Source organism: Pseudophryne corroboree, chromosome 5 (assembly GCF_028390025.1).
Source record: "Pseudophryne corroboree isolate aPseCor3 chromosome 5, aPseCor3.hap2, whole genome shotgun sequence".
Classification (NCBI taxonomy): domain Eukaryota; kingdom Metazoa; phylum Chordata; class Amphibia; order Anura; family Myobatrachidae; genus Pseudophryne; species Pseudophryne corroboree.
This window is the reverse complement of record NC_086448.1, coordinates 114,283,367-114,306,404: the sequence shown is the minus strand read 5'-3', so window position 1 is coordinate 114,306,404 and position 23,038 is coordinate 114,283,367. Positions and strand designations below refer to the sequence as shown.

General features: G+C 46.1%; 1 protein-coding gene across 2 annotated transcripts in view; it reads left to right on the top strand.

Annotated features, from left to right (window-relative positions):
• The first annotated feature begins 2,565 nt into the window (after positions 1-2,565).
• LOC134927318 (phosphatidylinositol 5-phosphate 4-kinase type-2 alpha) overlaps positions 2,566-23,038 on the top strand; it is a 261,728-nt gene continuing 241,255 nt past the window's right edge. The window contains exons 1-2 of one of the 2 annotated variants that reach the window (XM_063921582.1): positions 2,566-2,716; positions 2,916-3,509. In XM_063921582.1, coding sequence (XP_063777652.1) covers positions 3,369-3,509 — 141 coding nt within the window. In that variant the 5' untranslated portion in view covers positions 2,566-2,716; positions 2,916-3,368. Of the gene's footprint in view, positions 2,717-2,842; positions 3,510-23,038 lie in introns of those variants that run through there. The other variant, XM_063921581.1, reaches the window with a different exon arrangement.

The window sequence follows — 23,038 nt, the reverse complement described above, 5'->3', positions numbered from 1 at the left end:
ACAGAACAAGGTTATAAGGTGGTGTTTGGTATCCAGCTGAAGGGTATTTTAAGGGTAACATTCCGGTGTTGGTTTGAGAAAGATCGTATGTTCCTGCGGATAGTAATGTGCAGGAGCAGAATATAGGTATAAACTGTATTTACTGTACATTATGTATGCGGCGGGAATCCAGAGGAGACCACCCACAAGAGCAGTTGGGAAAGACATCGCCTACCTATTCAAACCGACCTATGACCTCTCCTGTACTGTAAATGTGCATTCCTGTGTCCAATGGACAAAGAGATTACAGTATCTATTGTATTGCTTTTTGGAAGAATTGTATAAAGAGAGCCTACTGCAGGCCTGGTCAGACACAAGACTCACAACGTTATCTATCAGATGGCGGAGGACCGGACCGGGTAGCGCAAGCGAATCCACTCACGTATGTAACATTGAATGTAGCCATTTACTCTGTTATATTGTATTGTATTACTTGTATTGTAACCCCCTTTCAGCAATAATACCCTGTGGTGTCGGAACCCAGCGGTTTAATTACAATCTGGTGTCGTGTCTTCATTGCCCTGCTAAGGTTTAAAGTGTATTATCATTGCATCACATTGCTGTATAAGGTTTAAAGTGTATCTCTGGGTGTGTACGCGCTGTGAGTACTTTGTACCGTCAGCGCGGCGTTTGTACGCAAAGTCCGTACACAGTACAGTACTTTGTACGCTAATAGTGGACAAAGTACGTAGAGTGTGTATTATGTATAGCGGCCGCAGCGGCTCCATGGTAAAGTGTATTTAAGGTGTGTTTAAGGTATAGCTTTCATTCCTAAGGATAAATCAGCATTATCAATACTCTTTGTCAATTTTGGCTGCAACCTCGCATCATCATAATCGACACTAGAGTCAGACTCTGTGTCGGTATCTGTGTCAACTAACTGAGAAAGCGGACGCTTTTGAGACCCAGAAGGTCCCTGTGACATAGGGAAAGGCAGGGTATGACCCTCTGTGTTGTCCCTGGACTCTGCTTTGTCCAAACGTTTGTGCAATAAATTCACATTTGCAGTTAAAATATTCCACATATCCATCCAGTCATGTGTCGGCGTTGCCGATGGCGACACCACACTCATGCGCTCCACCTCCTCCCTAGGAGAGCCTTCCGCTTCAGACATGCCGACACACACGTACTGACACACCACACACTCAGGGAAAGCTCTATCTGGAGACAGTTCCCCCACAAGGCCCTTTGGAGAGACAGAGAGAGAGTATGCCAGCACATACCCAACGCCAATAATCTTGGGAAAAATAAAAAATCTTACCCAGATACAGCGCTATTCACTGCGCTCAATTATGTGCCCCCCCCTTCTTTAAAACCCTCTGTCACCGGTGATCAGCAGGGGAGAGTCCGGGGAGCCAGCTTCTCAGCGTGTGCTTGAGGAGAAAATGGCGCTGGTGAGTGCTGAGGGAGAAGCCCCACCCCCTCAGTGGCGGGCTTCTGTCCCGCTCTTTCTTTAAACTGGCGGGGGCTCTGAAATAATATCAAACTGAGTAACTATATTCCTAAAAGCCAGTGCTGAGGTCTACATTGCAACCCAGGGCGCCCCCCCCCCCCCCCGCACTCCACAGTGTGCGCTGTGTGTGTGTGTTGTGGGAGCAATGGCGCGCAGCGTTACCTCTCCGAAGCTCTGAAGTCTTCTGCCGCCTGTGAAGTCTTCTGTCTTCCTATACTCACCCGGCTTCTATCTTCCGGCTCTGCGAGGACGACGGCGGCGCGGCTCCGGGACGAACCGCTAGGGAAGACCTGCGTTCTGACTCCCTCTGGAGCTAATGGTGTCCAGTAGCCTAAGAAGCAGAGCCTAGCATTTAAGTATGTCTGCTTCTCTCTCCTCAGTCCCACGATGCAGGGAGTCTGTTGCCAGCAGGTCTCCCTGAAAATAAAAAACCTAACAAAATACTTTCTTTTCAGGAAGCTCAGGAGAGCTCCCTGTAGTGCACCCAGTCTCCTCTGGGCACAGTATCAAACTGAGGTCTGGAGGAGGGGAATAGAGGGAGGAGCCAGTGCACACCCATACCTAAAGTTCTTTTTAGTGCCCATGTCTCCTGTGGAGCCCGTCTATTCCCCATGGTGCTTACGGAGTCCCCAGCATCCTCTAGGACGTAAGAGAAATTATAATTGACAAATCTGACATGTTTAATTTATTTGACTTATGCTAATTTATGTGCCCAGTGGAACCAGCTTGATTTTCTAATTTGCCAAGGCAGGCTAAGCTTCCTTAGAAACATAGAATGTGACGGCAGATAAGAACCACTTGGCCCATCTCTAGTCTGCAAATTCCTTATTTCCCAGCAGATAAAACCCCCAGTGTGAATACATTGCTGTAGGTGATTCAGATTTCTCCAATTGTCCTGATGAAAAGTCAACTCGAAGCCAAGTATCTAACTGACAAGTTAAATGAGTTGGACAAGAAAAATGCGTTTTTCACGCCCTCCCGCATGAATACTGCTCAGGGCACAGGCCGATGAAACCAAGAAATACTTGCGCTACGGCGCCTTTGCTTGCAGAGGCCGGGCCCGGCCGCCCCTCCTCCGAAGGTAGTCAGTAGAGCTGCAAGCGGCCGGAAGCCCCGGGAAGATGAAGCCAGCTGCCCGTGCTGCAGAGCAGCAGCAGGGTCTGAACAAGGGCAGAAAGAGAAGGGAGCATTTGCACATAGGATAAAAGCGTTCTGCAGACCCTGGTGAGCCTGAGTGGCACGGAGGGGAGTGTGCATGCAAGTAGGGGTGTGTGTGTCTTCTGTGCACTGCAGGGAGGGATCAGGCAGCAGTAGGCGGGGAAGATCTGTGTATGTGTGTGAGTGAGCGTGTGAGTATACGAGCTGGGCTGTGCAATCATCATCTAGCAGCAGCACCCTATCTGTCTCTCTCTCTGTTTTGCAGGGAGAGCAGCAGCTGCTGCAGCAGCATCATTCTTTGCTGTCATCCAGCGGAGAGAGGAGATGGATGGGAGACCCTCCAGGAAACAGAAGGGAGGTCCATTAAATCAAACCTATTGCCTGGCATGAGAGGAAGACAAGAAGGGGGCCAGATCTGTAGTTACAGATAGAAGGGAAACGCCTACAGATCCAGATCCTCATACAGACATCTCTCCCCGAAGAGTCCCTTCCTTTCTGGGCTGGATATAGAAGCTGTGCTGGGCAGTTGCAGTTTCCTTCCCCCCCTCCTCCTTTCACCTCCTATCCTATATGTATCAGCGCAGAACTTTGCAGGATCTGTATAATTTCGGGACTGGATGAAGCAGCGTTTGGGGCTACAGCGTTAGGGGCTGCTGCGAGTGCACGATCGGTAACGTTCTACGGATAGAACGTTGGGGTTGGCGCCCGCGCGACCACCATGGCCGCAGCCGGCAGCATAGCCTCAGCCCTGGCCAGTAAGACCAAGACTAAGAAGAAGCACTTTGTGGCTCAGAAAGTCAAGCTGTTCCGGGCCAGCGACCCCCTGCTCAGCGTCCTGATGTGGGGAGTCAATCACTCGGTAAGAGCTGCGAGACAGAGAGTGGTCCAGGGGCTGATGAATGGCTTGTCACATGTATTTCCCCTTCCCTGATTGTCCCAGCCAGTGACAGGACCCCCGAGCACAGACCTGTGCTGGGTGACAATGCTCTGCAGTGTCTCAGGCAGAGCTCACAGTACAATAGGTGGCATAGGAGATCTGGAAATGCATGCTAGGGTTATTCTGGTGCAGGAGGCAGAGCACAGCTGTTCAGTCATATCATGCAGACTGGCCACATGTGATACCCAGTGCATGCCCTTTACGCTGTGTGCTGAGACTGCTGGCAGCTTATTGTGTCTGGCAATGCTGAGTTGGCATATGCCATGCTGTCATCTGCTCCCTGCCTTCTTGGAAGTCTTGTGTTTATGTGTTCTTCATTGGTAAATGTTTATTTGGAGTTAAGTGTCAGCTCTGGAACTTAGTTTAACATTGTCTATTGCACCGGTGACAGTTGGCATGAACTGGGCTATGTTATGTGGTATGAGAGGGGAACGATGTTGGCGCCAGGTTGTGTGGCCACTGCAGAGGTCACTGCAGTACATCACTGGTTTCCACAGAACATGACAGTGGTTCCTCACCAGAGGATAACTTTCCGTTCTCTGTCACCACAATCATTTGGCTTTTTTGTGTTTTCCTCTCTTATCTATATATACACCCTGTGAATGTCGGTTATTGGTTATTGGCTAGCCATCTAGGCCGGAATAGCACATTGTAAGCCTTGTCCATGTTATCAGCTGTCAGTAGTCTCAGCGAATTGTTCCAATGTTCTTTTTGCCCGTTGATGATCATTTCTGTTCAGGTGCAATTCTGCAAGTGCAATTCTGCAATAGTCACTTATGACACCTATATTAAATGTGGCCGTACAGTCTGTAGTGGGATTTGGTGATAGAAATAGACTTTATTAGCTATGTCAAAACTTAGATGGTTCTTAAATTTGAATATTATTGTGAATATGCTGCATTTGCGGAACATACACAATGCAAAGCCGAGTTTCTACAGTATCCGTGTCAGAGCCTTAAATTGCCCCCCAAATGCCTTCTGCACAATGTATTCTGTACCACCTCCAATGTGACCAGTAAGCTAAGTACGCCACCAGCCTAGAACATACACCCTCTCAGAGACAAAGGTTAAATGTCTGATGTGCGTCTGCATATAAATTGTATTACAGCACAATGCTGCGGGGCATCTTCTGTCAGTATTGGTGCATGAATAGATTTGATTTGTAATCTAAGATGATCTTGTATCTGCCGTCAGTCTGTCAAGTATCTTAATAGTGTGTGCTTCCTCTGCCTGCTCCATACCATTGCAATTCCTGGAGTGTCATCCGTGTCATTTTAATCTGATTAGTGGATAGAAAGAAATATGATCTTTGCTTGCTGATGGCTAGAGCCATGAAACTTTAAATATCTCTGCAGGGTTTGGATGTGGTCATGGTGTGACTTATTAAGAAATGTACTGTTATTAGAAAGCTGAAACTGCAAAGTGTTCTGACTGATCATTAAATGAAGCAGATGTTGTTAGCTACTAGCAACCTAATTATTGCTTGCGTTCCGTGACATGATCTTAAATTAAGATATTATGGAATGCGTTTCGCGGGCTGTGCAAAGTAGGCATGGACAGTCTGTGATTCTCTAGATGTGGTGGAACTGCAAGAGCCAGCATGCATTGCCATCCAGAGGCAGCATTTGGCATCCTGTGGACCTACGGCAGGTAGGGCATGTAGTTACCTGTGCTGTTGCTTCCACGGACACCCTAGGTACGAGGTCCCAGGTTGTTTGACCCTCATGTGGGGAGACTTATTATTAGAGCTGTGGATTTTGATTTACGAGCCCTATTATAGTTTTATATATCTGATTTTACATCTGACATAAAAATGTCATCAGTTAAATGTTGATTTGTAAAACTTTTTTAATTGGGGGAAACCGTTTGTTCTAATTATGTTTGTGCATTATTTTATATTCCTAGAGTTGAGGTTAGTTAGATTTGAATACAGTTACTTATTTATACAGTTACTTATTCATTATCTGATAGTCATAGAATACATCTATGATTTATGACCTCTTATCTAAACGTTAATAGACATTTGCACTGTGATTGACCTATTAAAAATAATACAGAAGGTGGTGGTGGTGGGGGGTGGGGGGGGCGGCAATCATGAAGCCAGTCAGTTTGCTGTCACCCCCTGGCTAGCACTGCTGATGGTACAATGCCCCTCTTATTATAGATGTAAAAAATACAAGACTTTAGCGGATATGTACTAAGCAGTGCAACGAGTGGAGAAGTTGGCCATGGCAACCAATTAGCTGCTCTGTAAAATATTATAGTATGCAGATTATAAATGTTACTTCAGTGCTGGTTGGTTGCCATGGGCAACTTCTCCACTGGCTCACTTCTCCATTCTTTTCACTGCTTAGTACATCTCCCCCTTTTAGTTTTAAGTCAAAATTTATAAAATTCATTGGGGGGAGTTCAATTGTTTTTTAAGTCTCGATAATTAGTGGACACCCAATGTTGCAATTCAATTCTTTTGGGCGCCCTTTCATTATCGTGCTTATTACGCTTAGTAGACAGGGTTTAGCAGCGTGACAGGAGAAGTGCTGTTTGGGAGTCCAAACAGCTGACTATTTGCACATTTTAGCTCGCTGCCTCCGGGGCTGCGAGCTGAAATGTGTGCAGTCACAGCTATCCGTGCCCATACAGAGCAACAATTGAATTGCTTCGTTGGGTGCCCAAAACCATTTGTCATGCTACAACACAATTGAATTCCCCCCATTAACCTTACAAGGCTCATCAGTATGCATATATACATAGTGCCAATAGGCAGTGTATGCGATTTATCTTAGGGGTATGTGCCACTTCGAATGGCTGCTTCATGTATCCTGAATGGATATGCGGAAGTCATAGCCGAGGTTTTGCACTGTTGCTACCGCGCTGGATAAAGCCGGGATACCGTCTTGCTCCTCACTTGCTTTGTAGGGTGCTGTTTTTAGCAGCCGTACAGAGCACCAAACCAGTCCTGTCTGTCACGAGATTAACTATACATTGCCTTTTATTGTTCTGGCAACACAGTGATCAAGCACGTATTATGGAGTCTATTTACTAAATCTTGGAGAGACATAAAGTACCAACCATCCAGCTCCTAACTGTCATTTTTCAAACACAGCAATATGACAGTTAGGAGCTGATTGACTGGTACTTTGTATCACACCACTTTATCTCTCTCCAAGGCTTAGTAAATAGATCCCATGTCACTTGCTGGATTTTATCCATTCACTTTTCTTAGTGCTATCCAACTCCTTCCTGCGCGTGACCTCCGTGTGACATGTAACATCCCAGATATCACCTCAGCAGGAACTGTGTGTCCTGTTATAGGTATGCTGCACTGTCGCTATAATACACAAGTGACATAGTATCTGCGTATCAGAGGGTTTTCATGTCATCCCCTACAATCAGTCATTTCTGCTGTCATCACTTTAGTGTCCATCCTGTACTAAACTTGTAATAATGTTCAGTATGGTACCTTGGATTGGATAATAGAACTCACTCGGAGACCTTTTATAAATGACAGACATATATGGGACTATGCAGCATTCTGCGTACATGTAAATACGCGGGTTTTCAGACCCATCTTTTGCAAAAAGGATTGGGCTGGTGCAAGTGATGATTATGATGTCTATGGGGTCGATTCAGTACACCGACAGTTGAATAGCGCCGGGAATTAGCTCCCGGCACATTCAATACAGCGCCAAGTGACACTCAATTATCAGGAATTCTTCTCTCACCCCCGGGGGATGAGAGAAGAAATCTGACAAAAGTGCTGCTGCGCGAGGCTGATTCTGTCGGGAATCAGCATCGTGGCGGGGAGTTAAGTCGGAGAATGCCCGTTCTCCCGACAAATCAACCTGTTAAGTCCGCAAGAATGGGCATTCGCCGACTTAACTTGAGCTGAATTGAATAGCAGTGGGAGCTAATTCCCGGCGCTATTCAACTGTCGGTGAATTGAATTGACCCCTATGAGTACACACTAGGTGATGTGCTCCATGAGTGACATCACCTAGTGTGTCCCCCTGCCAGCTGGGGGTGCCTGACGTGGACTTGCACACTGTGTAATATCGCATACTGATGTCATGCTGCGGCCGGGCTGTGCATGCAGCTTTGGACGATGAGTCCAAATTGAGCTGCATACACGGCCGACACCGAGGGTCATATACCACTCACAGGGCCTCTCATCGGCTGTTGCCAGCAGCATACACACTGTGCAGTATAGTAAACGATATTGCTCAGGAGGGTAAAAATGAGCAATATCGTTTACTATATCGCCTAGTGTGTACACGCTTTAAGAGTACAGATAAGGGAGGCCCAGTCACAGACTTGTACAACTGTACATACGGGTGCAAATGCGGTTTTTGTTCCGTGTAAGCAATGCTTTCCTTCAGCTAATATAAATCCTGTAGATGCTGTTACTCCGGAAAGCAAACAGAAGCTGAGAACAAAGTAAGGATGCGTACACACTAGACGATATCATGTACGATGTTCCCGATTTAGACACATCATTCACGATATTGTGCAGTGTGTATGCACTATGTCGCTGCCAATTTGTGCTCCCGCATACAGGTCTGACAGGCGATATTGCCAGTGAGGGTCTTACTGTTGTCATACGTCGCCAATGCTTTTCTCAGGTGATGAGCAAAATCCAACATGTTGGACAATCTCAAAAATGATTGGAATCGGCAAGCCAGACATTTTTATCATGTAGGATTTTGCTAATCCCATGAGAAATCAGTGATCATCGGAGTCGGCCGATCGACAAATCAGAACGGAATCGTAGATTTAACCGACTGCTGTATGGGCCCCAGTAGGCACTGTCACAATGCAAGATCTTTGCATTTGTATCTGGTTTCCTCTGAGTTCTTCTTTTGCACCACTCAGAGAAAAATATTAGCGCTATAAAGGTAAAAGTTGTATAATCGTAAAGTATGGGTATTTCACCATATTGCCAGTTTTGTTGTTGCTGAATTACTAAGGCATCATAACCACTGGTGCCTGTTTATGTGGGTGGTACTACAGTTTTTAACATTAGTGCAGGGAAAGGTTCTGAAAATTAAAACCAGTGACACACTTGCAGTGCTACTTGCATTCTGCAGTAAGTGAGGACATACGGGCAATCTCCAGTGATCTCTTGGACGCAAGTAAAACTGCAGTTATCAACCCTATTTCAAACTTCGGGGCAGATGTATTAAGCCTGGAGACGTCATAAGGAAGTGATAAACCAGTGATAAGTGCAAGGTGATAACGAACCAGCCAATCAGCTCCTAACTGTTAATTTACATATTGGAGTTGGAGCTGATTGGCTGTGCGTTTATCACCTTGCACTTATCATTGGTTTATCACTTCCTTATGCCTTCTCCAGGTTAATACACCTGCCCCGTAATGTGTTCAAATGTATTAAGGCTTAATGGAATCTATATGAAGCTCAGATGATGTTTGACTAGCTGTTTCTGTGGGATTACATATACGGTTTACCAGCCAGCATCAATATCCCGACAGCGGTATCCCGCCCGCCAGAATGCCGGCAGCAAGGCAAACGCTAAGAGTCTCCTTGCTGGCCCCTCTGCGGGCTCGGTGGCACGCTGTGCCTACCACAGGATCTGTTCCCACTCTGTGAGTGTCGTGGACACCCATGAGTGGAAATAGCCCTGGTGCACCGGGATTCCGGCTATCGGGATTTCAGCACCAGGATCCCGGCAGCCGGCATTTTAACTGCAACCCATTTCTATGTATATAGTAACTTCAGAATGGAAGCTTTCATGAGTAGGTTCCTGTTCCCTCGTGTGCTTTTCCTTGTCCCTTACGTATACCATCACCCCTCCCCCCACTGTCCACAATAGCACCAGACCTTTAGGTTCAACAGCCAGCGCTACTTCTGTTTGTATGATTGCCCATTAAATAATGGGGCCAATTAATTTCAGCGCAGTGTGGCGAATAGCATCACCACGATGCCCGGCTGCTCACATATCATCCATATATGGTAGTGCCAACATCACAAGTTTTCCCTTGTACCTCTGTGTGGTGCGAGGGAAAACCTGCGATGACTGGTGGGCGCATTGTGCCATTCCAGGATGTTGAAATGAATTCCCCAAAATGTTTGTATAGATTGTATCCTATGGGGGTAATTCCAAGTTGATCGCAGCAGGATTTTTTTTAGCAGTTGGGCAAAACCATGTGCATTGCAGGGGAGGCAGATATAACATGTGCGAAAGAGTTAGATTTGGGTGGGCTATTTTATTTCTGTGCAGGGTAAATACTGGCTGCTTTATTGTTACACTGCAAATTAGATTGCAGATTGAACACACCCCACCCAAATCTAACTCTCTCTGCACATGTTATATCTGCCTCCCCTGCAGTGCACATGGGGGGTAATTCCAAGTTGATCGCAGCAGGACATTTTTTAGCAGTTGGGCTAAACAATGTGCACTGCAGGGGGGGGGGGCAGATATAACATTTGCAGAGAGAGTTAGATTTGGGTGGGTTATTTTGTTTCTGTGCAGGGTAAATACTAGCTGTTTTATTTTTACACTGCAGTTTAGATTGCAGATTGAACACACCACACCCAAATCTAACTCTCTCTGCACATGTTATATCTGCCCCCCCTGCAGTGCACATGGTTTTGCCCAACTGCTAAAAAAAAATCCTGCTGCGATCAACTTGGAATTACCCCCTATGTTCTGCAATGTTTTGTACTGTAAGGCTGGGTGCATACTAGACAATATGTGACATATCAGGTGCATCGTCTAGTGGGTACCCATTACACGTAGGGTGTAATGGTTAGCATTACTACCTCACAGTACTAAGGTCATGGCTTTGATTCCCACCATGGCCCTAACTGTGTGGAGTTTTTATATTCTCCCCATGCTTGCGTGGGTTTCCTCCGGGTACTCCGGTTTCCTCCCACAATCCAAAAATAAACTAGTAGAATAATTGGATCCCAACAAATATCAACCCTAGCGTGAATGTGTGTGCGTGTACATGTGATAGGGAGTATACATTGTAATCTCCACTGGGGTAGGGACAGATGTGAATGGCCAAATATTCTCTGTAGAGTGCTGCGGAATGTGTGCACTTTATTAATAACTGGTAATAAAGAATGAATAGCTATGTGCTCTTCCGCTGGTTGCTAGCGACATACCCGGTCGGACCTGCTGCAAAGATGTCGCTAGCGATGATGTCATGTGACGGCCCCCCCATCAGTGTGTCCATTTTCCGCAAGCTGGATCCCGTCTGCGCCCATCGTTAATTGTGTACCCATCCTAAGTCATTTGCAGTTTTTTATCTTCCTTTTTCTGCTACATACTTACGTACTTTGTAAGGTGCTGCAAAACCCTTGTGGCGTCATATGAATAAAGTATAGTAATATCTGCGCAGGTTAAACAGGATTCCCCATGTCACCACCCTTTATCACTGGCTCTAAGCCCTCTGATAAATAGTTTTTGCCGGCATTTGAACTACCTGCCCTTTCATCAATAAAACCTGAACCCTTAGAAATGAAGAACACATTTTTATCTGGAGGATTTTTGAGGAACGATGCAAGATAGAAAACAGGCTTCAAACGTGGCCATTTGTATATCGCTGTGAAAAGTAATAAAAAGCGCTGTCATTCAGTGCAGGAGAGGGACACGGTTCTGTGTACCTAGTCAAGCATCCAAATAGCACGATTAAGTCAAGTGAAGCATATAATATCCACATGTAGCTGCACACATCGCAGCCTCACCTCCATGAGTGCAGCACTATGCAGGCAGCTATTACTGACACTGTTATCCAGCCTTTGTTCCTAGACCTTGTGTCAAGACCTGGCAGGTCTCTAGGTGGGATGATGCAACCCAATAGACGGCAACAGCAGTCACTTATTTTCCTGACAATAACATTTAGGATTTGCTCACCACTGTGCTGCCGAGCAGCCTGTACCGATCCTTGAATCGAAAAGACAACACATCTATTGAAAGAAATGGTCCGGGACACTGTGTAGGATTAAATATGTTTCATGATGTGGCTGTATAATTGTATGCAAGCTGGGGAATATATAGCCACAACTATTTATTATTTATTTATTAACAGTTTCTTATATAGCGCAGCAAATTCCGTTGCGCTTTACAACTAGGCATCAGTCGCCCCTATGGACTTTACCGTACCGCTGTTTTCAGTCTTCTAGCTGATCGCCTTGCATTCAGGGATTGATCTTTTAGGGCAGGGGGTAGTGCAACCTCTTAAATGTGTTCTTGATGCATTAGTGAACTTAATATTTATTTTCCTTTATTTATATTATGCCAATTTCTAAGTGGTATTGTACAGATCATTTTAATATATACGTGTAGGCTCATGATCCAGGGGAGTTTACAGTCTGATCCCCCCTTACTACAGATACTCGTATTCACCAGGGATAATCCCAGCAGAAGCCAGTATGTACTGTGGTAGGAAACTGGAGCACTCAGAGGAAACACAAATGATGGTGGGCATAACGTACGATGCTAGCCACTATGCTACCAAAATATAACCAATGATTTGTACTGGTGTAGTTCATATTACTGAGTGCAATATTGTTATGCTGGGTGTAGGATTTCAGAATACAGCATTTCGAGTAAACACAAGGTATTTATATTAACCTTTTACGCTGATTCAGAGGGGGTGGTTGCTAAGCATTGGCAGTCGCAGCTGCTACTGTGAAGTTGTGCTGCTGATGCTGCAGCTGACGGGCTGTCTATTGAGCTATGATCTGCCGTGCTGCACACAAAGGTGCACCATCGAGCAGATTTTGGCTGCACCATTGGACCCCTGAGGAACCCTGTGTCGTTACTCAGGAACGCCTATTGGAATTGCATGGAGCATGCGCAGAGCCTCACAGACACATGCACATAAGTTAAACGTTGGGCACTTTCATCCATCTCTGAATCGGGCTCTAAGTGACGGCTACTGTAAAGAAACAATAATTAGAAATAAAAAATAATGAACCGTGTCACAGCTGTTAGGGGTGTAATGGGTTTCTGAAGCTTATGTTCCCAGTACAGGCACAACATGGTGAACAGGGATGCAAACTGTAGTCCCAACTCAAGGAGAATGGTGGCTATTGGGATGACACTCTTATCATTTTCCCGTCAGTTTAGAAACAGGTGAAAAAGAATACTTGACATTATGGGCCTAATTCAGACCTGATCGTAGATGTGTGAAAAAAAGGCACATCTACGATCAAAATCTTAGGCATGCGGGGGGACGCCCAGCACAGGGCTAGTCCGCCCCGCATGCCAGGCGCCCCCCCCCCAAGAAAGTGCAAAAGCAGGCTGCAAGCCAGGGGGCTAACCACCATGTTTTTGACCGCAGCGGCTGTGTGTGCCAGCCGCCGTGGCTCACCCCTCAAACGGTTCCAGACACACTGGCGTTGTCCGAACCGCGTTGTCGTCCTTTCCCCCCAACGCCACCACAATATTGTCCCAACATCGCCGACACGCCCCGGACTGCCCTGCAAACAATTCTGCCTGTCAATCAGGCAGAGGCGATCGCACAAGGCCTCCGCATCTCACTGTGCGCACGCGGCATAGGGCTTCAGCCTGCGATCACTGCCGCTGCAGCGACCAGGTCTGAATCAGGCCCTATGTTCCAAACAGGCGCTTACTGACAGGTGTTCATATATCTTTTGCTGCATTGTCAGTAAGCAGTGGTCAGGAAATTGATTTTGCTGTTAAGTAACCAGAAAAAAAATTACAAAAATGAAATCCCCCTTATTCTGTGATTTGTGTTGAATTTGTATTGACAATAATGTACATCTGTTCAATATGTCTGACAGGTTGACTGTGGAAGCAGCGCTTCGTATGTGAGGAATCGCTGTGTTACAATAATATACAAATTGTTGTATTAAGAGTAAATTCATATTGTAGGATGTCTGCTTGCTTAGCAAGTGTGGTGATATACAAGCACAGGATGTTACAGGATGGGTATATCTTGTGAAGGAAGTGGTTTTTACTAAAAGAGCAAGTGAAGCCAACATGTACCATTGTCATATATCAAATGCTGTATACTACTGAGTGGAGTATTATAGCTAAAAGAAATGACTCCGGAACACCTAAATATGCCTATCATGTCTTATTTTATTCATGTGCAGCAGGTTGTAGTTTTGGGATGGTTACGCTTTTACAACTAAATGGTCACATGCCTGCTGCACATTGCCGTGTGTTTGGAATTTCTGCACATAGTGGTACGCGCTACACACCTCTGCAACATGGAAGGGCGCCTAGGTGTACAGAGTGGTGGTAAAATCGGAATGTGCGCAGTTTGCAAATATTTACGTCTCAAAAGCCAAATCTTCCCGAAAACTACTGCCCTTTATTGTAATTAATACCCCTTTCACATCGCACAAATAACCCGGTATCGACACGGCATATTGCCGTGTCGACACAGGTCAGTGTGCGATGTGAAAGCACTTTTCGAGAATTAGCGGGTCGCCTGACCCGGTAATTCAACCCGGTATAAAAGAAGGATTATACCCGGGTTGAATACCGGTTCAGGTGCAGTATGAATGGGAGCCGCGTCGATGCGACACGGTTCCCATTCACAGCATAGGGAGAGGCGGCGCAGGAGATGAGCTCATCTCCCAGCGCCGCCTCCACCCCCACCCCTGCTGCTGCTGCGCCTCCCCGCTGCTATGGCAACCGACCCGGTATATTGCCGGGTCGGAAAGCCAGCAAAGGAGAGCAAATGCCGGATCCCACCCGGTAAGGACACGTTTCTCTTACCGGGTGGGATCCGGCATTTGCGATCTGAAAGCGGTATTATTTGAAGTAGTGCTTGGTCTAGCTTTATTCGTGACTTAACGTAATCAGACTTTAAAAGTGAGGGGACTCGGATTTCATTTTACGTATGGCACTATTGTGTGTAAAGTTCTTATTTATTACGTTGATTGGACTGTGTCTGGTAATATGGTGAAACGCGACCTAGATCCAGGAAATGGGGTCCATTAAGTGAACAACACACATATCTCAAAGGTCACCAGCTCGGTAGAAAATGCTCTGCCCCCTTTGGAGAGCAAGTAAGGCCTTTAAAAATGTTCACTCTCCATCCCTTTACTGCAGTTCAGCAATCTTACTTCACATTTCTAGGGGCCTAAATCACACCTGATCATAGATGTGCGAAAAAATGCACATCTGCTATCAAAATCTTAGGCAAGCACAGGGCTAGTCCACCACATATGCCAGGCCCCCCTTCCTGGAGAGGTGCAAAAGCATTACACGGTGGCGATGCTTTGAAGCTCCCTGCCTAAGCTTCCTAGCTGGGAAGGCAAGCAGCTATCTGCCATGTTTTTGGCCACAGCGGCTGCATGTGATGTCACGTAGCTACCGCGGCCCACCCCGCAAGTGGTTCGGACACTCATTAGGTCGACATGTAAAAGGTAGACACTTGAAAAGGTAACGGGTACAAAAGTCAAGTGGTCGACACAGAAAATGTTTACACAGTTTTTTCTTTAAGGTGTCATTTTTTATGTTAATGTACATGTGATCCCAATTAGTGTACCGCTTCGCTCGCCACACTTGCAGACTCTTCCTAATCGTAGTCCATGTACATAATAAACGATGAAAACGTTAAAAAATAAAATAATTTGTCGACCATTTGAACCTGTCGACCTTAAGCATTGTCCACTTTGTGCAGCACACAGATGCAACACACAGTATAGTGTTCACTCTAGGATTTGGGCAGGGCAGGGCGCCGGACTGTGAGGGGCACAAGTGTGTGCGCGCGCGGCGAAAAAGGGGCTTGGCCACGCAAAATAGGGGGCGTGGTCATTTAGCGTAATAAAAATGGGCGGTTCAACCCACAGACGTTAAAACAGGGGGCGTGGGCGGCCGGCGGCGTCACTGTTGGGGGCGTGCGGTGCTGGGCTTCCCCCAAGCTCTCTCACAGCGTGAATGGATGCCACGCATATTTATCAATGAAACTTGTATTTAGCAAGACTCCGTGACATGACTCTTCCCAACCACTGTTCATCTTCTCATGTCTTAGCCAGAGATATTTTATCCAGAAAGATGTGAAAATTGTAGAAAAGAAAAGGAAATGTTTGGTGCTTGTAAGCAACACTGCTAACCAGTTATCCATTAAGTGCCATTTAGAATAATTAGGGCACGATGCTGCAGATGAAACAAATAGCCATTATCTGGAATTTTAGAATGTAAGCTCTCACGAGCAGGGCCCTTCTCCATTATGTGCTTTTATGTCTCTTACTTAACCTATCTTCTTTTCAATACTCCCAATGATGGCAATAAATCCCTCGGTTTTCTGCCACCCTGATATTAATTTCAGTGCTGTTTACTGACACAGCTATGTTTATATACCCTGTACTTGTCCTATATTGTATTGTTGTAAGTCACTGTCTTCATGTTTTACTTACTTGTTTACTCTGTAACTGGGCGCTGCGGATCCCATGTGGCGCCATATAAATAAAGAATAATAATAATAAGCCAATGCCTGATCATTTCAGGCAATTGATGCTGTACTACTGACTTGTGCAGTTGTCTGGCAACACTGTAACTAAAAAGATAACTTAAACTTTTTGATGTTTTAATCAATGAGCTGTATTAGCGTGCATAGCTAATAAGCTGTATTACTGCATTAAGTCTTTATTGGTACATTGCTACTGAGAACATACAGTAGTAGCAAAAATGCAGTAACACAGTGACCAATTAGAGGCTGGATCCTGCAATTACGCTCTGCAGTGAGAGAGGGTCTCTCGTGGGAGTAAGCTGTACTGTAATAGGTATATTATTTTCTTATTCTTTCTATACAGGTGACTCACGTCTTACCACCCTGATGCCTGGTTACAGTATAGGGCCTAATTCAGATCTGATCACAGCAGCAAATTTGTTAGCTAATAGGCAAAACCATGTGCACTGCAGGTGGGGCAGATATAACATGTGCAGAGAGAGTTGGATTTGGGTGGGTTATTTTGTTTCTGTGCAGGGTAAATACTGGCTGCTTTATTTTTATACTGCAATTTAGATTTTAGTTTGAACACACCCCACCCAAATCTAACTCTCTCTGCACATGTTACATCTGCCCCACCTGCAGTGCACATGGTTTTGTCCATTAGCTAACACATTTGCTGCTGCAATCAGATCTGAATTAGGCCCTTAGTCACAGCCCTGACCCATCTCTTATGGTTCTCTCTGGTGGTTGTCCTAGCGACCCATAATTGGTAACATTTTAAATGAGTTCCTTGCTGAGCTAGTGCAGCATAACCCGTCACACAATACTGTATGAGTGAGTAGGTGGAGCACTGCTGTGCCCATCATTCATTGGAGCATGAGGAAGAGCAGTTTCATAGGGGTGTAGTATGGTATGCCGGCGGCCGCTGGCATACCGACAGCTGGGCGAGCACAAATGAGTCCCTTGCGCGCTTGCTGCACTTGCCACGCTGTGGGCACGGTGGCCATGCTATCTATTCTCCATCCAGGGGGGTCGTGGACACCCAAGAGGGAGAATAGGTGTCGGTATGCCGGGTGCCGGTATACTGAGCGCCGGGATCCCAACAGCTGGCATACTGAATATCACCCGTTTCATAGTGCAGCTCACTAGTAGGAACTATGGGTCACCTCTTGTTTCCTATGACTTGCATGCGTATTCATCATGATCATTTTCTCTACTCTAGTGGGAAAGCACCATTGTTGTATATCTGTGTTCCAAATACATTTCTTTTTTTCAACATTCCAGCACAGAAGACAAGTAATGTGGCGCATAGTACACAGATATGATGTAACCCATAGCAACCTATCCGCTCCTACACTCGTTTTTCTAGAACTGTGATGGGCAACAGTCGGCCCTTTGGTCACATTTGGCTAATACAAGTCTTCAGTCTCGACCCCCAGATCATTCTTGCTTTGCTGTCACAGTTGTTTGTTATAGCTGTAGCACTTGTTTAAAGGATACGTGGTTAACATGCCGCTCGTCGGGATCCCATCTGTTGCAATACCGCCGTCGGGATCCCGACTGGGGTACTATATCGCCTCCGGAATACCGTCAAGGTAGGCGATTCTCCCTTTATGGGTGTCCACAACATCCATAGAGGGAAAATCGCTCGCCACCAAGCCCGCAAGGGGCTTCTCTGCACTCTCTCTCCTGCCGGCATACTGGCGCACGGGATGCTGATGTCGGTATCCTGACATTCGACATCCCATGCGGCAGGATCACATACTGATCCCGTTTAAAATGCTGGTTGGCATGTTATTACAGATAGGCGTCTCTTCCATTGATTTAAATGTACTGTCTTAGTTTACTGCTGAGATTAAGGGGGGTACACATGGGGAAATGTGTGCTGAGCGATCTAACACAGACCGCTCACTACACATCTCTCCCCCAGCTCAGCACACAGCGCGATGTGTGTGTGGGGGACGACGACGCTCACTTCCAAATTACAACCCATTTACACCCACTCAACCGCAAGCGGAGATGTGTATGACCCAGAATTGTCCGTGGTTGCTTAAAGTTTCGCATGCTCAATTCAGACACATGTGCAGTGCAGAAACATATCACACGATCAGGCTACAAAATTGCGTTCAAATCTGAGTCGGGCCCATTGCATTTACCATAACTGACCATCTGGCAGTCTGCTTCACATACCAGAAATTTTAGGTTAGCTTTCCAAGTAAATGTTTTAAACTTGACAAATTTAATGGCAAACGTAGATGTTTTGGCTTCCTTTCATTTTACTCAGTCCACTCAGTGTAAATTACACAGACAACTGGAATGTGACAGAAGATATGTGAAGAGTTTAAACAGGAAGTGGTTTCTAGTGTAGATTCTACAAACTTTTCAAACTGCAAAGGTTCCTCAGACTTGCTGGTTTTCTGCAGTTTTCATCACACTTATACCCCTTTCACACCGCAGCTTATACCCGGTATTTTGCCGTTTTAACTGGCTTCCTAAACGGGTCAAGCTGCGATGTGAAAGGGTCCCCTTCAATTTACCGTTTTCAAAATACCGGTATTTTGAAACGGTAAAAAAGAAGGGTCCTACCCGTTTCAGTCCCATTTCACTGTGCAGTGTGAAAGGGTCTGAAACGGTATTTGCAAGCCCCAGAAGATGATAGGCTGTCTCCATGTGTGATGTCACCAGCCACAACCAGGAAACAGCTTGGAAAACACAGGAGACACATGAGAGAGTGGCTTTATAAACGTTTAAATGTGAAAAACACGGAAAAAAATGGCGTGGGGTCCCCCCTCCAAAGCATAACCAGCCTCGGGCTCTTCGAGCTGGTCCTGGTTCTAAAAATGCGGGGAAAAAATTGACAGGGGATCCCCCGTATTTTTAAAACCAGCACCGGGCTCTGCGCCTGGTGCTGGTGCAAAAAATACGGGGGACAAAACGAGTAGGGGTCCCCCGTATTTTTCACACCAGCATCGGGCTCCACTAGCTGGACAGATAATGCCACAGCCGGGGGTCACTTTTATGCCGTGCCCTGCGGCCGTGGCATTAAATATCCAACTAGTCACCCCTGGCCGGGGTACCCTGGGGGAGTGGGGACCCCTTCAATCAAGGGGTCCCCCCCCCCCCCAGCCACCCAAGGGCCAGGGGTGAAGCCCGAGGCTGTCCCCCCCCATCCAATGGGCTGCGGATGGGGGGGCTGATAGCCTTTGTTGTAAATGAAAAGATATTGTTTTTTCCCAGTAGTACTACAAGTCCCAGCAAGCCTCCCCCGCAAGCTGGTACTTGGAGAACCACAAGTACCAGCATGCGGGAGAAAAACGGGCCCGCTGGTACCTGTAGTTCTAATGGAAAAAAAATACCCAAATAAAAACAGGACACAGACACCGTCGACAGTAAAACTTTATTACACACTGCCGACACACACATACTTACCTATGTTCACACGCCGACATCGGTCCTCTTCTCCATGTAGAATCCAGGGGTACCTGAAAATAAAAGTTCAATATACTCACCTCAGCCATGGTCCAGAGATAAATCCACGGACTTGGAGAAAAAAACAAACCGGACAACCGACCACACGGACTGAAAGGGGTCCCATGCTGACACATGAGACCCCTATCCCCGAATGAGACCTGTCAGTGACAGCTGTCACAGAAAGGTCTCTTAAGCCAATCAGGAAGCGCTACTTCCGTGGCGCTCACCTGATTGGCTGTGCGCTGTCTGTGCTGTGACAGCGCATCGCACAGCTCCGTCCATTATATTCAATGGTGGGAAGTTTGCGGCTAGCGGTGGGGTCACCCGCCGGTCAGCGGCTGACCGGCGGGTGACCCCACCGCTAGCCGCAAACTTCCCACCATTGAAAGTAATGGAGCGGCTTTGCGATGCGCTGTCTGACAGCTCAGACAGTGCACAGCCAATCAGGTGAGCGCCACGGAAGTAGCGCTTCCTGATTGGCTGAAGGGACTTCAGTGACAGGAGTCACGTGATGTCCCGGCATTCGGGGAGAGGGGTCTCATATGTTAGCATGGGACCCCTTTCGGTCCGCAGGTCCGGGTGTTCGTTTTCTTTTTTTGCCAAGTCCGTGGATTTATCTCTGGACCATGGCTGAGGTGAGTATATTGAACTTTTATTTTCAGGTACCCCTGGATTCTACATGGAGAAGAGGACCGATGTCGGCGTGTGAACATAGGTAAGTATGTGTGTGTCGGCAGTGTGTAATAAAGTTTTACTGTCGACGGTGTCTGTGTCCTGTTTTTATTTGGGTATTTTTTTTCCATTAGAACTACAGGTACCAGCGGGCCCGTTTTTCTCCCGCATGCTGGTACTTGTGGTTCTCCAAGTACCAGCTTGCGGGGGAGGCTTGCTGGGACTTGTAGTACTACTGGAAAAAACAATATCTTTTCATTTACAACAAAGGCTATCAGCCCCCCCATCCGCAGCCCATTGGATCGGGGGGGACAGCCTCGGGCTTCACCCCTGGCCCTTGGGTGGCTGGGGGGGGGGGGGGACCCCTTGATTGAAGGGGTCCCCACTCCCCCAGGGTACCCCGGCCAGGGGTGACTAGTTGGATATTTAATGCCACGGCCGCAGGGCACGGCATAAAAGTGACCCCCGGCTGTGGCATTATCTGTCCAGCTAGTGGAGCCCGATGCTGGTGTGAAAAATACGGGGGACCCCTACTCGTTTTGTCCCCCGTATTTTTTGCACCAGCACCAGGTGCAGAGCCCGGTGCTGGTTTTAAAAATACGGGGGATCCCCTGTCAATTTCCCCCCCGCATTTTTAGAACCAGGACCAGCTCGAAGAGCCCGAGGCTGGTTATGCTTTGGAGGGGGGACCCCACGCCATTTTTTTCCTGTATTTAACCATTCCATCTAAAAAAATAAATAATAATTTTAAAAAATATATAAATAATACTTGTGCCTCCAAAAAAGACAAACCAAGTACCTAATCCCATCTAATAAAAATAGATATGCTTCAAGCTGCTGGGTTCCATCGTACGACTATCCAAATTATTAATAATGAATTAATTAGTGATTAATAATAATGTGTGGGCCAGAAAAGTCCATTTATAATGACAACCACTGTTTTCTATGGGTGAAACGGGTTCAGTGTGAAAGGTACCAAAACGGGAATGAAATGGTAATTTACTGGTTACAACATGAGATGTGAAAGGGGTTTAACTGCTCAGACCCGTTTTAAGAACCGTTTCAAATACCATTTCAAAAGCAGGTTTTGCGATGTGAAAGCAGCATTAGGTAATCTGTGGCTAGCCTGCTGTTGTAGAGCTACAAGTCTCAGCATGGCTTGGAAGCAAGTAGCTGGCGAGACGCTGCAGATTGTAGTTCTGTAAGAGCTGGCAAGCCTCCTGATACCTACCTCCAGTTTAGTGAAACTTTATATCCAACTAAATAAGAAATTGTACTTTATCTGAAGATTTGTTGCTCCCAATGACTTCGTACCTCTGCACTTGTGCAAATTGGGCCTGCAGTTGGGAATGGTGGCTGCGTGAGGTGTCCTGCATTGACGCCTCACTACTCTAAATGCAAATACCGCTAGCCCCCGCATATAAAAGCAAATTAGTAGTTTTAAAAGAAACAAAAGCTATAAAAGTGGTGTTCACTCTTGATAATTTGCATGTAGCCTGTAGTTTATAAACTGGGGTTGTTTGGTTAGTTGCCCACTCTTGATAATTTGCATGCAGCCTGTAGTTTATAATCTGGGGTTGTTGAGGTGGCTGCCCACTCTTGATAATTTGCATGCAGCCTGTAGTTTATAATCTGGGGTTGTTTGGTTAGTTGCCCACTCTTGATGATTTGCATGCAGCCTGTAGTTTATAATCTGGGGTTGTTTGGTTAGTTGCCCACTCTTGATAATTTGCATGCAGCCTGTAGTTTCTAATTTGGGGTTGTCAGGTTGGTTGACCACTATTGATCAATTGAATACAGCCTGTAGATCATAATCTGGGGTTGTTTTAGGTGGTTGCCCATTTATTGATAATTTGCATGCAGCCTGTAGTTTATAAACTGGTGGTGTTAAGAGGTTATGCTTAATAAAAATCCATTTCTGCACTTCACAGAATATTCTTCATACAACTGACCATAGGACAAGGTTTACCTTCCATTGTGTAGAAATTGTAATTATGGATCTCATGGTTTGTATTCTCAGCCCTTGTGTTTACAATTTGTTTGTAGAGATGTCTTCCGCAATGTGACCGCTAAGTGCGAGATGCTGGGGTTTTCAAAATAAATAGTATGCAGTGTTTAGAGAACGGTTCTGGAATAGAAGATCACATCTCTGTAGGATTTGTCAGGCTTGTTTTGTACTGTTCATGCTTTTAGTATTAATCCTTTGTTGTTTCTACATGTTCTGGCTGTGTTGTGTGAGGCTTTCCTGGTGATATTGTGCATAAAAATCCATTCCAGTGTTCAAAATGAAAAGATAAATACTTTTTTTGAGGCGTTGATCATGCTGAGGCCATTTATTAAAGAATCCCAAATTGTCATGTAAATGTATTTTTTTTTTTCCCCTCAGGCCTCATATCTTTCTTGTGTAGTGGTTCAGTTGGCTGTAAAAGGAGACACATACTGTACTTAGGGGAACATTTACTAAGCAGTGATAAGAGTGGAGAAGTGAGCCAGTGGGGAAATTTCCCCATCAACCAATCAGCAGCTCTGTATCATTTTATAGTATGCAAATTATAGATGTTACTTCAGTGCTGATTGGTTGCCATGGGCAACTTCTCCACTGGCTCACTTCTCCGCTCTTATCACTGCTTAGTAAATGAACCCCTTAGGCACAAACTTGATTGGCAGCTAGCTGTGCGTGTTATGCTTGTTGCTGTTATTTTTCCGCCATGCATAACGGAGTCACTAGGCCGAACCCAACACCCCAGTCCTAAACACACCTCTGCATCGCCACACACACGATTACTGCTACAATGCACCAGTATGAAGGCTCCTTCGCGTGTGCAAAAAACCCCTGAAAACTGGTATGGCGCATGTGTAACACTGCGTGCACGCAGAGAGGCGCAGTTGCGTTTGAGACACATGGTATC